The sequence below is a fragment of the Trichosurus vulpecula genome, chromosome 9 (genome assembly GCF_011100635.1).
Source record: "Trichosurus vulpecula isolate mTriVul1 chromosome 9, mTriVul1.pri, whole genome shotgun sequence".
NCBI classification, from domain to species: domain Eukaryota; kingdom Metazoa; phylum Chordata; class Mammalia; order Diprotodontia; family Phalangeridae; genus Trichosurus; species Trichosurus vulpecula.
The window spans coordinates 61,498,807-61,512,161 of record NC_050581.1 but is presented as its reverse complement, the minus strand read 5'-3'; the positions used below and the strand labels follow the sequence as shown (position 1 = coordinate 61,512,161).

Sequence of the window (13,355 nt, the reverse complement as noted above, 5' to 3'; positions counted from 1 at the left end):
TGTCTCCCCTAACTCAGATTGGGTGTCCCTTTCAGTCTGTCAGTCAGTCCATCACGGCCCATTTGTCCTGGACTCATGCCAGCACAGCCTGAGACCTAATCTGATGCCAGAGCCCTAGCTACAGCTCAAATCCAGATGTGACCCTGAGAACTGGGGAAGGGATAAGAGCGCCTGCCTCAGCCCTGAGTCAGTCATAAGGCTCTGGAGGGGGATACTCAGAGAGAGACCCACACACAGAGAGACAAACTCGGAGACAGAACAGAGACAAAGGTAGGGACAGACTGATAGTAATCAGCCTCAATATTGACATACAAACAGTAAGACACATTCAGAAGAGCACATGGCCTCAAAGAGAAACAAAGAAGTCAAGGTATATGTATGGTCAGGTGGAGATTCACACACCTAACATACACAGACCTGGCTCCGTCATTTACAGGGGAAAAAAGAACAAAAGAGAGGTTCAACAGTGTTCTGGGGAGGGCAAGAGTGGGGGATTAGGAAGCACAGGATGGAGAAGTGGAGTAGAATAGCTAAGGAGAAGAGGACAGGGAGGGGAAAGAGTATGAGGAAGGGGGCTAGGGCCTAGAGCCCACAGGAGCCTCCATCAGTATGCACATTACACCAGCTGCTTCCAGCAATTTCATCTGATTAATAATAAATGTTCCATAATTACAGGCAGCTTCCACAGCCCTCCTTCCTGTTTGCTGTCAGCCACTGCCTAACCATACCCCCTATCCCCCCTTGGATGCCCCAAACCTCCAGAATAAGCCTCTGCCAAGTGTCCTCAGTAAACCTCTCTTCCAACACCTACAATCATTAGGATCCACTGGGTCCCTATCAGTTTTAGGGAAGAGATATGGCCCTGGATCCTGGGCTCCCAAGACAATGCTTCCAAGCCCACCTCCTGTGTTGAGGAAACAGAGGCAGAGACTCCATCCTTGGGAAAGCCTAGAGAAGCCTAAAGGGAGAGAAAGGAGACATGACCACCATATTCTGTCTAAATGTAGTCCTACCTGTTAGCAATGCGGGGTGGGGGGGGAGATTGCAGCCCTTATCCATTCTCATATCTTTAGTCCTATAAACTTTGAAGTCAACCCTCTAGAGATCAGGCCCCTGCAGTCACAGGCAGCTCTGCTACTGACCACTGGGGACAGAATGGGGACAGAGGGTTGAGTTAAGAGAGAAGGAGCTAGAGATCTGGTGGGACAGCAAGGGCCCTGAATCCAAAGAAAGATTCGGTAGCTCTTCTGATGAACTGCTCTATCCCCTCAGTCACACTCCTCAAAAGAATAAAAGAAAAGGCCCTTTAGAAGTCAACCTGCCCACACTACTGTCTTGCCCTACAACTCCTTCCCTTGTTAAATGGAGGGAGATGGAGAGTCTAGGGGATTCCCTGGAGAGTCTGAGGAGTAATTCACACCATATTGGCCATTTATCTCTGGCTAACAAGGCTAAGCTCCCTTAGGAAGGACTACAGGAGACTGTCTATTTTACACAACTCTGAGAAACAAGGACCACTGGAGCCAGGCCCCAACCCGTTTCTACCCTATGTCTCTCCTGCCTGCTCCCAATACTGCTGAGATGTTCTGCTGTCTACTCTCAAGTTGCCCATTTAAAAGAAACAGGAGAGACAAAGTTCCACTTGAAAAAAGTAACACAGCAGCTAAGTGTCGGAAGTAGGATTCAAACCCTGGTCTGTGTGACTAAAGGAAAACAGAAAACTGCTTCACAGCATCCCTCTCTACCCCAACCCTTGCACCTGGGTTCCTGGATGATTTTATCAGCCCTAAGGATCTGGGACCCTTAAAGATATCTTCACCTAATAATCTCTGGTAACCCATCACCCCAACTCAGGGAAGTCCTTCCAGTCTCACATATGTTGTTTGTTGGTGTTGGTGTTGTTCAGTCACGTCCAACTGTACGTGACTTTGTGCATAGGGTCTTCTTGGCAAAGATACTGGAGTGGTTTGTTGTTTCCTTCTCCAGTTTGTCTCCATTTTACAGATGAGGAACTGAGGCAAATAGGGGTTAAGTGGCTTGCCCATGGTCACACAGATAAGTGTCTGAGGCTGGATTTGAACTCAGATCTTCCTGATTCCAGAGCCAGTGCGCTCCACCCACCTAACTACCCGTTGTTGTCCATTCAGTCATGTCTGCCTCTCCATGACCCTATGAACTTTGTTCAGGAGATTTTCTTGGCAAAGATACCTGAGTGGTTTGCTAGCACTCTAAGCCAAAGAAGTCTTTCCAGTCTCACACAGACATTCCCCATATTCCCTATGTTTAAATTCAATTGCACAGAGAGTTAAACTAACCCACAGAGAAGAACTGCAATTGACTTAAAGACACCCAGCATACTGGAGAGATTAGATCTGAAGCATCGAGATAATCCTTTTCCATTCTGGAGCTACTCAGTTCCATTCTTCATGAATTCCCAAGAGCAATACCACAGGGCCAGGGATATGAGGAAAAGAACTGCTGAAAAGAAGAATTCAGATGAGAAATACAGGACACCACACTCTTCTTTTCTAAGCACCTCACACCCCTCTAATCACACCTCTACTCTGCCTCTTCTGCTTGGGATCCAAGAATGGATCTGGAATGAAGTTTAGGGGTCAAATAGTCCAACTACTTCCTTTTACAGTTGAAGAAACTGAGACCTGGGGAGATTCAGTGACTTGCCCCAAGTCACACAGTTAGTAAGTGGCAGAATCAGGATTTGAACTCAGGTCCTGTGCAATGTCACAAGGCCTCTCTATCCGTATCATTAATAATTCTCATCTCTCACTCAGTTCCCTTCTCCCCACTCAATCTCAAAGTTGCCTAAGGGAGGAAACTCTCCCTTACTCAGATTTGAGTGAGGATCATTTTTTTTTCTCTATTAGATGGGAGATCTCCAAGAAAGGAAGCCGTGTCCCCTCCTAGACAGTGGACCACTCATGTCCCCATCTATTTCCACTATAGGACCCAGAAGGGTGCCAAATACTCAGAAGCAGAGGACTACACACATGCAGAAGGGAACACTTACAGAAGGCTAACTGATTCAATCAGAGATATCCCTGCATTCCTGCAGCCTCTCCTCTGTCTCTAGAAACCACCTCCCCTCCCCATCTCCCCTCCCCCCCATTTTGCAAGTAAAATTTTGGATTTCCCCCATCCCCCACAACAGCCCCCCACGGCTCCAACCCCCTTACCCTTCAACCACGGCCACAGCTTCCCCAGTCCGCTGAGAATCTATCAGAATCAGCTGTGGGGGCCGCAGCCCGATCTGTTTCTAATCGCTGTGGCCTGGCTGGCAGCTTGGTCCACCCCCCCACCTCCCCTCCCCAATATTGATTCCATTATTTGGAAAAACCATTGACGTCAGAGCCAGGGGAGCAATGCCAGGAAGTCTTTTCCCAAACTCCTGGCCCCACATCCCTCCCCAGTCCCAACCCCCCACTCTCAATACTCAACCCCAACTTTTTCCTCAGCCCTCTGGGGCAGTTCTAGTTCTAGTCTAGGTCATGTCTCCCACCTTCCCCATTCCCATCTTTTTCCTACATCCTACTCCACTCCCAATTTGATAGACAGGGCTCAGACAGGGGAAGCTCTTCTTATACCTTGTGATCAGGAAGCATGGGTTAGAATTCAGACACTCCCTTTAATCTCTCTAAGCCTCGGTTTCTTCATCATAGCACAAAGATAATATTCTCACTATCCATACCTCACAAGGTTTTTGTTGTCAAGAAAGCACTTATCAAAACTTAAAGCATTGTATAAATATGAATTATGAGTGTTATTGTCAAGTACTATTCCCTCAAGGTCACAGAGGGAATGATTTGCAATCCCTATAGAGATCTCCGCTTTTTCCATGGGTCATCCTATGCAGCCTCATTCCTCCAGGCTGGGTGGCCCCATAACCACCTCAGCCCATTGGGAGTGGAGTTGTGTGTGTTATTTTTAAAGGCATGTAGCCCTCCTCCATCCCCAGGGATGGTCGAAAGAATATAATCCAGTTACAGTTTGAAAGTTTCAGAAGAGATGCTTGGCATCTGAGTGAGTGACCAGGCTGTACTGGGGTCAAGCAGGGAAGATTTCCTGGAGTTAGAGAGTGGGGGAGGAGTGAAGCCAAGTCATGCATGAGGTGAGGGACACAGGATGGTAGAAAACGATGAAGGGTATCTGAGGACAGAGAGGAAGGCAGAGGGCACAAATACATCCCACTAAGCAGTTTATCTCAACTGTAGCTCAAGGCAGAGATGAGCAATCTGCTGGGGCTGGGGTAAATAGGGAAATGGACAGTATTACCCCAGTAGAGACAAGAGGCAGGAGCCAGAGGTGCGTTACAAGGGAGCCTAGACTGGGGAGGAGGGTATGGGCAAAAAGGACGTGAGTAGTAATGGGAACATCTATGGGAACTTGAGAAAGGAGCCTCAGATAGCAGTTGTATAGTTATACATGGAGGTGGGGTATAGGAGAAGGGGGTTGGAAGGGTCAGGGTGGAAGGAGATTAGAAAATGTTCCATCCATCCATGGGCTCTCTTGTGAGGATATACTCTCTTCCTATCAAACACAGGACCTTAGGGCCAGGGAACTTGGGCAGCCTCATGGCCCTAGGGGGCCAGACCAAACAGGGTATTTTAGGATTAAAAAAAACCATTTTTCTCAGTCAGATATTAATAACCACGACACATACACACAGAGCAACCGACCAATGGGAAGCTCCTAAGAGACAGTGGGAAACAAAAATATGGGGAAATGGAGACATAGGTCACATTCAGCTGGCTCCTAGAAAGGGCCAGGGAAAAAGGGACGCACAGAGAATATAGACCTATGAGTGAGATGCAGGCAGACACAGGAGGCAAAGAGATGTAGGCATATGAATGTGACACAGACAGAGACAGAGAAACAGATACAGCAGCAGAGAAACAGAACGAAAAACAGAGAAATGGACACAGTTGCACATACGTAACTGGATATAGAGGAAAAGAGCAAAGACAGGGAGACAGACACGGACACAGACACAAAGACACACAGAGCCAGATAAACACAAAGGTACAGATGGGGGCACACAGAAATACACAGAAAACAGAACTAAAGAGACACAGACATAGACGCAGACAGAGAAAAAGACACAGACAAGCACAGAGAAAGATAAACTGGGTCTTAGAGAGTTAGATACAGCCAGACACGCATGCAACTACAGAGGTACACACACACACACACACACACAGACCAAGAGACAGGCACAGAGAAAAACGGAGACCTGAACAGACACAGACAGATAAACAGATACCTAGACAGAAAAAGAGCCAGACACAGACACAGACACAAAGATCCAAACAATCACAGAGAAAGGCAGACACATTGAAAAACACAAGCAGGAACACAGGCAGAGCCATAGGTAGATATGGCTAGACAGACAGACAGAAAAAGGGAAACAAAAACACAGAAAAGACAGAGACCCAGACACACAGAAAGATCCAGAGACACATATGTACAGCCACTCATAGACACAGGACCCACAGGAAGAGGCAGAGATTGAGGCACTCACAGATATAAATATCCACATTATCACCCAGACAGAACCAGATGAAGACACAGACACAGACAGACAGACAAAACACAGACAGAGACATATATCGATAAGACAGCCAGAAATAGTTACAAACAGAACCAGACACTGGTCTATACAAGGACACACTGACAGACAGAAATAGAGACAGAAAGACCCACAGACAAAACCAGAGCGGGGACACAGACACAGACAGACAGAAACAAACACAAAGACCGGGAGACTGATAGACAGAATCAGGCTGACGCAGACACAGTCACACAGAGATAGAGACAGGCACAGACAGAGAGACACAGAGAAAGACAGACAGCCCCAGAAATCCAGACATAGACAAAGGGACAGAGTCAGAGAGAGATATATACATACAGACATAGGCAAAGAAACAGACAGAGGCAGCCACAAAGATAGTGACAGAAAAAGATACATAGACATACAGTCAGATGGAGATACACATAGACACCGACGCAAAGAAAAACATAGAAACAGTCAAAGATAAGATCACAGAGAAAAAGCAACAAAGAGACAAACCCAAAGATAGACAGACACAGAGAGAAACACAGGCAGATGCTGATGTAGAATCACAAACATTAACAGTCACAGGGATGTGCGTAGACACAGAGAGACATAAGCAGATAGACAGAAACACAGACACAAAGACAATATAGACCAAAACAAACAAAGACAAGCATAGACGGACATATAGATACTGACAAACAGCCAAAGATATAGATACACATACACACACACACACACACAGAGCTAGAGAAAGACATAGAGTCAGGCATAGACATACACATAGACACAGACTTACCAATAGATTAACACAGCCACAGAATAATAGACCAACATAGACATAATTATATTTATTAAATAAGATAATATTTGTAGAAGGCTTGGCACAGTGCCTGGCACATAGTAGGCGCTATATAAATACTTATTCCTTTCTTTCCCACCGCCACCCCACTGACACAAGAATTGATATAGATGGAGAGCCACAAAGAGATAGAAAAACAGAGACAAAGAAGTGAATACAAATAGATATAAGATATAGATATAACAACCTCTGCCCTCAAGGAGCTTATGGCCTCACAGGAACATAGAGACAAACACAGGCACATACTGAGAAAAGAGAGACTGGGAGAGGCCATATAGACCAAACTCCAGAAAGATCCAGAGACAGAAACACAAGGACCAAAAGAAGTACAGAGAGCCTCACTGAGGTTCTGAAAGAGAGAGAAACACAAAAAAAGGGTATGGAAGAAATGGGACAGGTGTTCGTTGATCTTTGAATGACCACTAAGAAATAGGACCAGGCCTGACAGTAGCCATCTCCTCCAGACTGAACGAGGTCAAGCCAGGGCTAAGCTTCTTTACATTCTCCCACCCCTGTTTCCTGCACCTTGTCGCTAAGAATGCAAGCCTTCAACCCCCATCTCATCTAGGCTAGGACAGCCTCGGAAGCTGAGTCCTTTCCCCGAGACCTCCTAATTTTTCTATGGGTAATGATGATGATCATGTCTGATAACAATAATACTTTTGCCCAAAAAATGCCCAGGGATAGTGACCCATAAAAATTTAAGAATGTCTTTAATAGATGTTCCCATACCAAAAATGCATATTCTCCAAGCTATGTGAAACCAAAATGCCGAGACCTAGCCAAAGGCATTAAAATCACGCAGGGAAAGGGATGAGGCACACATCATGCCTATATCACAGTTTCCACCTGAACTTGGCCTGAAGATGCCTACAGAAGATATTTAGTTACAATTTGTTGTTGTTTGGTCTTTTCAGTTGTGTCTGGAGTGGTTTGCCATTTCCTTCTCCGTCACACCTTACAGATGAGGAAGGTGAGGCAAACAGGGTTAAGTGACTTGTCCAGGGTCACATAGCTAATAAGGGTCTAAGGCCAGATTTGAACTAAGGGAGATGAGTCTTCCTAACTCCAAGCTGAGTACTCTATCCACAGTACCACTAGCTGCCCATTTAGTTGCAAAGAAGCAACTATTTTAGTCACCATGCATTAGTCTTCAAAACATTAAATATAAAAGAGTGATAGCAAGATAGGGACTTGTCTCAAGGCCATTTTTTACTGTACTTCATCAAAAAGATGAGAAGTATTTTTTTCTATATTAATAAGAAAAAACAACTTACAGTCATATAGCACTTTATCCAGTGATTGACATAATTTCATTTGATCCTTACGACAGCCTTGTCAGGGAGATACCAGAACTGTTATCCCCATTTTACAGATGAGAAAACCAGGAATCTGGAAGGTCACATAGCTAATAAGTGACAGAACTAAAATTCAGTCCAGGTTTTCTAACCTAAATCGTGTGTTCTTTCTACACCACGAGAAGGTTCCAGCATTTCCCTTGCCTCATAATGTAAATTCAGACCCCTCCATCCATCCAAAAATAGTCTGGAGATCATAGAATCACAGATTTAGAGTAAGAAGGAACCTAGTCCAATTTCCTTCAGACTGAAGAAACTAAGGCCCAGATAAGATAAGTGGCATAAGCAAGGCCACATAGGTAGTAAATGGTACAGTCGGGATAACAGACCTGGGGCCTCTGACTCCAAAGCTAGCACTTTTTCCCTGAACTACCCTGCTTTTCCAGGGTGCCACTCCCCCAACATCTTCCTGAGGTAAAAGATCTCCCTCACCAATGTACTCACCACCACTCCAAGTGAGTTTCCTGGCATCTCTAGCCCCTGGCCATCTCTTCCCTTCTAAGGTTACCTGAGGCTGGAAAGAGCAGAAGAAAGTATGTTCCCCCTCCCAGCCCTCCTCAGATTCAGCCCCACATACATACACTCTGCAAAGAAATCTACGCTCAAAGCCTCCAGCCTAAAGCCCCAACAAGTTTACTAGTGCAGACCTGAGTTAGTTAGGAGAGTTCCTGGGGTCTGGACTCTGCTCTTTCTCCCTGTTCCTGACTTTGGGAAAATTCCAACTCCCAGGAAAATCAGACACTGTTTGAACTCATATTTTTTCCTCTTTATCCCACATGGGTTCAACATCATCATATAATGGCCCCTTTTTATTCCCCACCCCCCCAAACACATACACATACACAGGTAAGTTACCTCATATAATACGTCCTCTATCTGTGAAACTCTGATATATCCCACTTCTTCCCCAAAGTATGGCCCACTCCATATAGCAACCCATACATGCTTATAAACACATAATACACACACATATATACATATTCTTCTCTCCTAAAAGTACAACTATATGACCCCATTCTCTCCTAAAAGTACAACTATACGACTCCATGCCTGTCTCTCTACAGACTATTGTCCCTCACCTCACAAATACTGTAAATTTGCTAGACAAGACTGAATCCAGAAACACAGCATTCTTCCCCAGCAGCACCACCACTGGGCGGGCTTCAGCATCCCCTTCCCACATTCTGTCATGGTCCTTAATAATGACTCATCCCTTGAGAACTAGCTTCTCTCTAAAGTCATGGTCACTCTAGAACTAATCCTGGTTCTAAGGTTCCATGGTGCCCTGATTCCTGACATTTGTACCCAAGCAAGTGAGCTGACCTACCCTGCCCATATGTCTAATCTACTCTCTTTCTAAACTCCCCCACCTAAAAGAGGTTCAACACCTACTCACTGGAAGGTGGGAGGCTAGGGGGTTGAGGGGTATGCACTGGGACTATAAGTATAATATTTACACAACTAACATACCCACTCACCCAACACACACACACACACACACACACACAAACACACACAAACACAGAGTGAGACACAGAGATGAGACACAGAAACTGGAAAGGTCAGAGGCAAAGAAATCTAAGAGTTAGAGAAGGTGAAATTCATTCAGTTTCCCCTCCCCCCTTCAAGCCCTTCAGCTGGAGGGGGCAATGTTAGCCCCCTCCTCCAGGATTCCCCCCAACCAGGCACACATGGTCCATCCCCATCCTTCCCCAGCCCCATCTGCATTTCAAAGAAAATATGATCCATATGTTTCCGATTCATTTACACTTCAACTCTCAATGTGGGGGGGGGGGGGACTGGGAACTGGGACGACATAACAGTTGAGATGGACTGGGAGATGGGCAGAGACCTGGGTTTCTTTCCCTTCCCTGGCCCCCAGCCCTTGTTCCTAGGAAGGGGTAGATAAGTGGAAGTGGTGAGAAAGGTCCCATGGGCAAGAGACCATATTTCACCCTATGACCAATGAATATTTGTTATATCAAGGAGACCGATATTTTATTCTAATCAATAACAGAACTATCACATAGAAAATGTATCACAATGAAAATAATGGTCAACTTAGACACAATGTCTACCAATGCATCATCTGCTGGAGCCCAAACCATGTTACCAATCCCAATACCAGGGTCCCCACAACTGGGGAGTGGGGGTATTCTTTAAGGACGTATAGAGGCTAGAACAAATGCAGTGGTGGTGAGTAACAAATCTTTTCCTTTGCAGGGGAAAATAAGGCTTATCTTCAAGAAGAGATTCTGGGCAATGGGGACAGACACACTGACCAGAACCAAAGAAAGATGAAGAAGTCTCTCCCTGGAGAAGTAGTATGAAAGACGAGCATATTTCCCTTTCATTTCCAGCGGCAGAAGAAAAGTTGGGGTTAAAGATATCCTAAATGCCTCCTCTCCTGAGAGAGTTGGGACCCAGGAATTCTGGCTTCTAGTCAAGAGTACAGCAGCCCACAGACCAAATCGCTCTTGACAAGCTTGTAGGAAATCTGATTGTATTTCCCAAATAAGCTTAAATCCTCTGGTTTCAATTCCCCCCAACACCTCTCCCTGGGTCTATCACAGTCTGCTCCCCACCTCCATCATGAGAAATGTTTTTTGGAAAAGAAACTCTGAGTAACAGAAGTTAATGTATATGAGGTCACTCCTCCCAAGACTCAAACGTGTTAAAACTTCCCAGGCCATATAGCCATTTCCCCATTCTCAGTCTGACACCCTCCCCAAACGAGAGAAGAGTCAGAAGAACTGGGGGAAAACCACACATGGATGTACAAATCTAAGTGTTTGCTTTCCCAGGAGCCCAGAAACTTCTCCAAAGGGAAAAAAACAAAAAGGTCAGAGATCCTTCAGTGTTCTCTCTTGGAGATTAAGCTTAGATTCCAAATGAGAAGTTGCTGAAAACTGAATTACCAAGCTAGAAGGAAAGTGGTGGTGGGGCTCTCAATAAATATCCCTATTCCCACTCCCACCTTCCCCTGGAAGGAACTGGGCCCTGAATCTCAACAGCAGGAAAGTGAGTATCTAAGTGTCCAACTGTAAGTGTGAGCTCAAGTATCCAAATACATGAATGTATCCAAGTGTGAGCTCCAGCATCCAAGCTCTAATGTTTGAGTGTTTCCAAGTGTGAGTGCTATCGTCCAGTCGTGTTAGGGTAAGCCCCCCGCTCCCCACTGATTTCATGGTGGGTGGAAGAAGTTCCGACCACTGCCAGGATCCCTAGGCATGGGGTGTGGGAGTCTGGGGTGGGGGAGCGAGGCGGGGTAATCATTTCCTATCCACAATTCTAGACAGAGCAGAAGATTGCTGAATTTCTCATCCTCTACCTTGGCCTTCTCTGAGGATAAAGTATAGGATCTGCAAGGAGGGAGGGGTCGATTGCAATATTAAGCCCCATCCCCCCCTCACACAGACAACATTCTCTTATAAAATGGGAGAGAAAGAGACCGAGACAGAGACGGAAACAGAAAGAGAAAGAAATCCTGAATCTTCAACAAGGCGTGAAACAGCCCGCCCGGAGCTACTGGGGGGAGAGACTGAGGGAGCTAAGAAGAGCGAGACACAGAGAGAGCTGTCCGTCCTCTGACCTCCCCTCTGCCACACACACACACACACACACACACACACACACACACACACGCAAATACACACAAGGAGATACAGACATAGGCAACACAAAAACACAAAAACGAGACCCCTCTCACCCCCCAGGGACTTTGATGTCCGGATTTAGCCCTCCCCATGCCCACTAACCTTCCCCCTGCCCCTCCCCCCGCCCAGGGCCGGGGTCACAGCGCCTCTCTGCCCGCTTCACTTCTTGACCCCCCAGCACACATTCCCCCCCCCGCCCCATCCTCAGAGGTTTTCCCAAATCCTAGGGCTCAGCTAACTGGAGGGGGGGTAGGGGTGGGGAGCAGCGGAGAGAAGAGAAGGCGCGGGGTTGGGAGAGAGGGAAAGCAGAGGGGAGGGTAGGTACCCGTGGGTATCCTACAAGTCTAGCGCCTGAATGGGGTGGGGGGGAAGGGAGCGAAGGGGGGAAGGGAGGATGCCAGAACAGCTCCGATCGCTGGTCCCGTCCCATCCCCGTCCCCCCCCTCCCATCCCAAACCCCCAGGCCAATTGTCCGGCGCTGCTCGGCCCGGCCACCACACCCTGGCTAGCTCGCTAGCTCGCTCTCTTTCCCCCTCCCTTTCCCTCCCGCTCCAGCTCCGGGGGCCATGGTTTGGGGGGCACAGGAGGGGTTTCTCCTCTTGAGCCCCCCCACCCCGTCGACTCGGCCCCCGTCGGAGTTTTCGGGCAAAGTTTCCCTTGAACTTTCCTCGCCCCTCCCTCCCTCGCCAGGCTGAGGGGCTCAGAGCCCCCCTCGGGGGGCCCGGAACCCCACGCGTGCCCGACGGCCCCCGGCGCCCCGGGCCGCACCCAACCAGCTCTACGAAGAAGGGCTGCCAGCCGTCAGCCAGTCTGGTCGCCAGCCGCCCGGCCGCCCGCGAATCCCAGCCACCCCCGAGCCAGGGGCCCGGGCCGGGCGGGGGCCACACTGTCCGACACTCACCGCGCTCGGAGCTCTGCGTCGCCGCGGCCGCCGCCGCTGCAGCCGCCGCCTCCCTTGGCCGCTCTCCGCCCCAGCGCCGGGCACTGGGGCTGCCCTCGCCGCCCGCTCCCGAGCGCGCTCCTCTCTGGATCCCGCTCCCCGGAGCCCGGCTCCTCGCGCGCCGCCACTGGGGCTGCTGCCGCCGCTGCTGCCAGCACTGCCGCCGCCCTCCCGCCCGCTCTGCACCGGCTCCTCGGGTTTTAAGCTTCTTTAAACTCCCCCCGCCCGGCCCCCCTCCCTCCCCTCGCCCATGTGACCAGGGAGCGCTCGCCGCCCGCCCGCCCGCCCGCTCCGCCAGGGCCCGCGCGCCAGCTATTAGCTCAGCCGGCCGCGCGCCGGGCCCCCCCTGCAAGTGTTTCCAGAAATGCGGCTCCGGGACCGCCGTCGCCGCCGCCGCCGCTGCAGCCGGAGCTGCTGGGGCTCAGGCCCCAAGCGCGCGGGCACACACGGTCACGCACACTCGCGCACTCCCAGACTGGCTCGTGATTTCTCTGTCCCGTTTGCCTGCTCTCCCTAACACACACACGCACACATACACTCCCTGGCCCCTTCTAGTGCTCTCGCGCTGTCTCTCATACACACACACATACACACACACTCACACACGCTCCCTGGCTCTCTCCGACACACACTCACACATGCTCTCCCTGGCGCGCTCTCTCATACACTCACACAGGCTCCCTGGCTCTCGCACACACTCACACACTCTCTCTGGCTCCTCTCTCCTGTTCTGTCTCACTGTCAGCACTCATGCTCCCTGTCTCTAGCACACACTCAATACATGTATTAAGCACCTACTATGTGCAAGCTTACCAGCTTCCTGGCTTGCTCTCACACACATCCTCTCTATTCCTCACCCTCCTTAGCCCTCCCTCACCGTCTCATACACACTTTCTCTCTCTCTTACAAGCACCCTCATCAAGCCTCTCACACCTACACACTCAGAAGAGGAGGACTAGGTAATATAGGG

General features: G+C 48.8%; 1 protein-coding gene across 3 annotated transcripts in view; it reads right to left on the bottom strand.

The window, feature by feature from the left end:
* The window catches only part of CNTFR (ciliary neurotrophic factor receptor), a 94,054-nt gene extending 81,447 nt beyond the window's left edge, over nucleotides 1–12,607 (bottom strand). The window contains exons 1-2 of one of the 3 annotated variants that reach the window (XM_036738060.1): nucleotides 3,195–3,263; nucleotides 2,316–2,478 (exon numbers count right to left, since the gene is read on the bottom strand). In XM_036738060.1, the coding sequence (XP_036593955.1) occupies nucleotides 2,316–2,356 (41 nt within the window). In that variant the 5' untranslated portion in view covers nucleotides 2,357–2,478; nucleotides 3,195–3,263. Of the gene's footprint in view, nucleotides 1–2,315; nucleotides 2,479–3,194; nucleotides 3,264–12,346 lie in introns of those variants that run through there. The other 2 variants (XM_036738062.1, XM_036738061.1) reach the window with 2 other exon arrangements.
* Nucleotides 12,608–13,355: the final 748 nt, after the last annotated feature.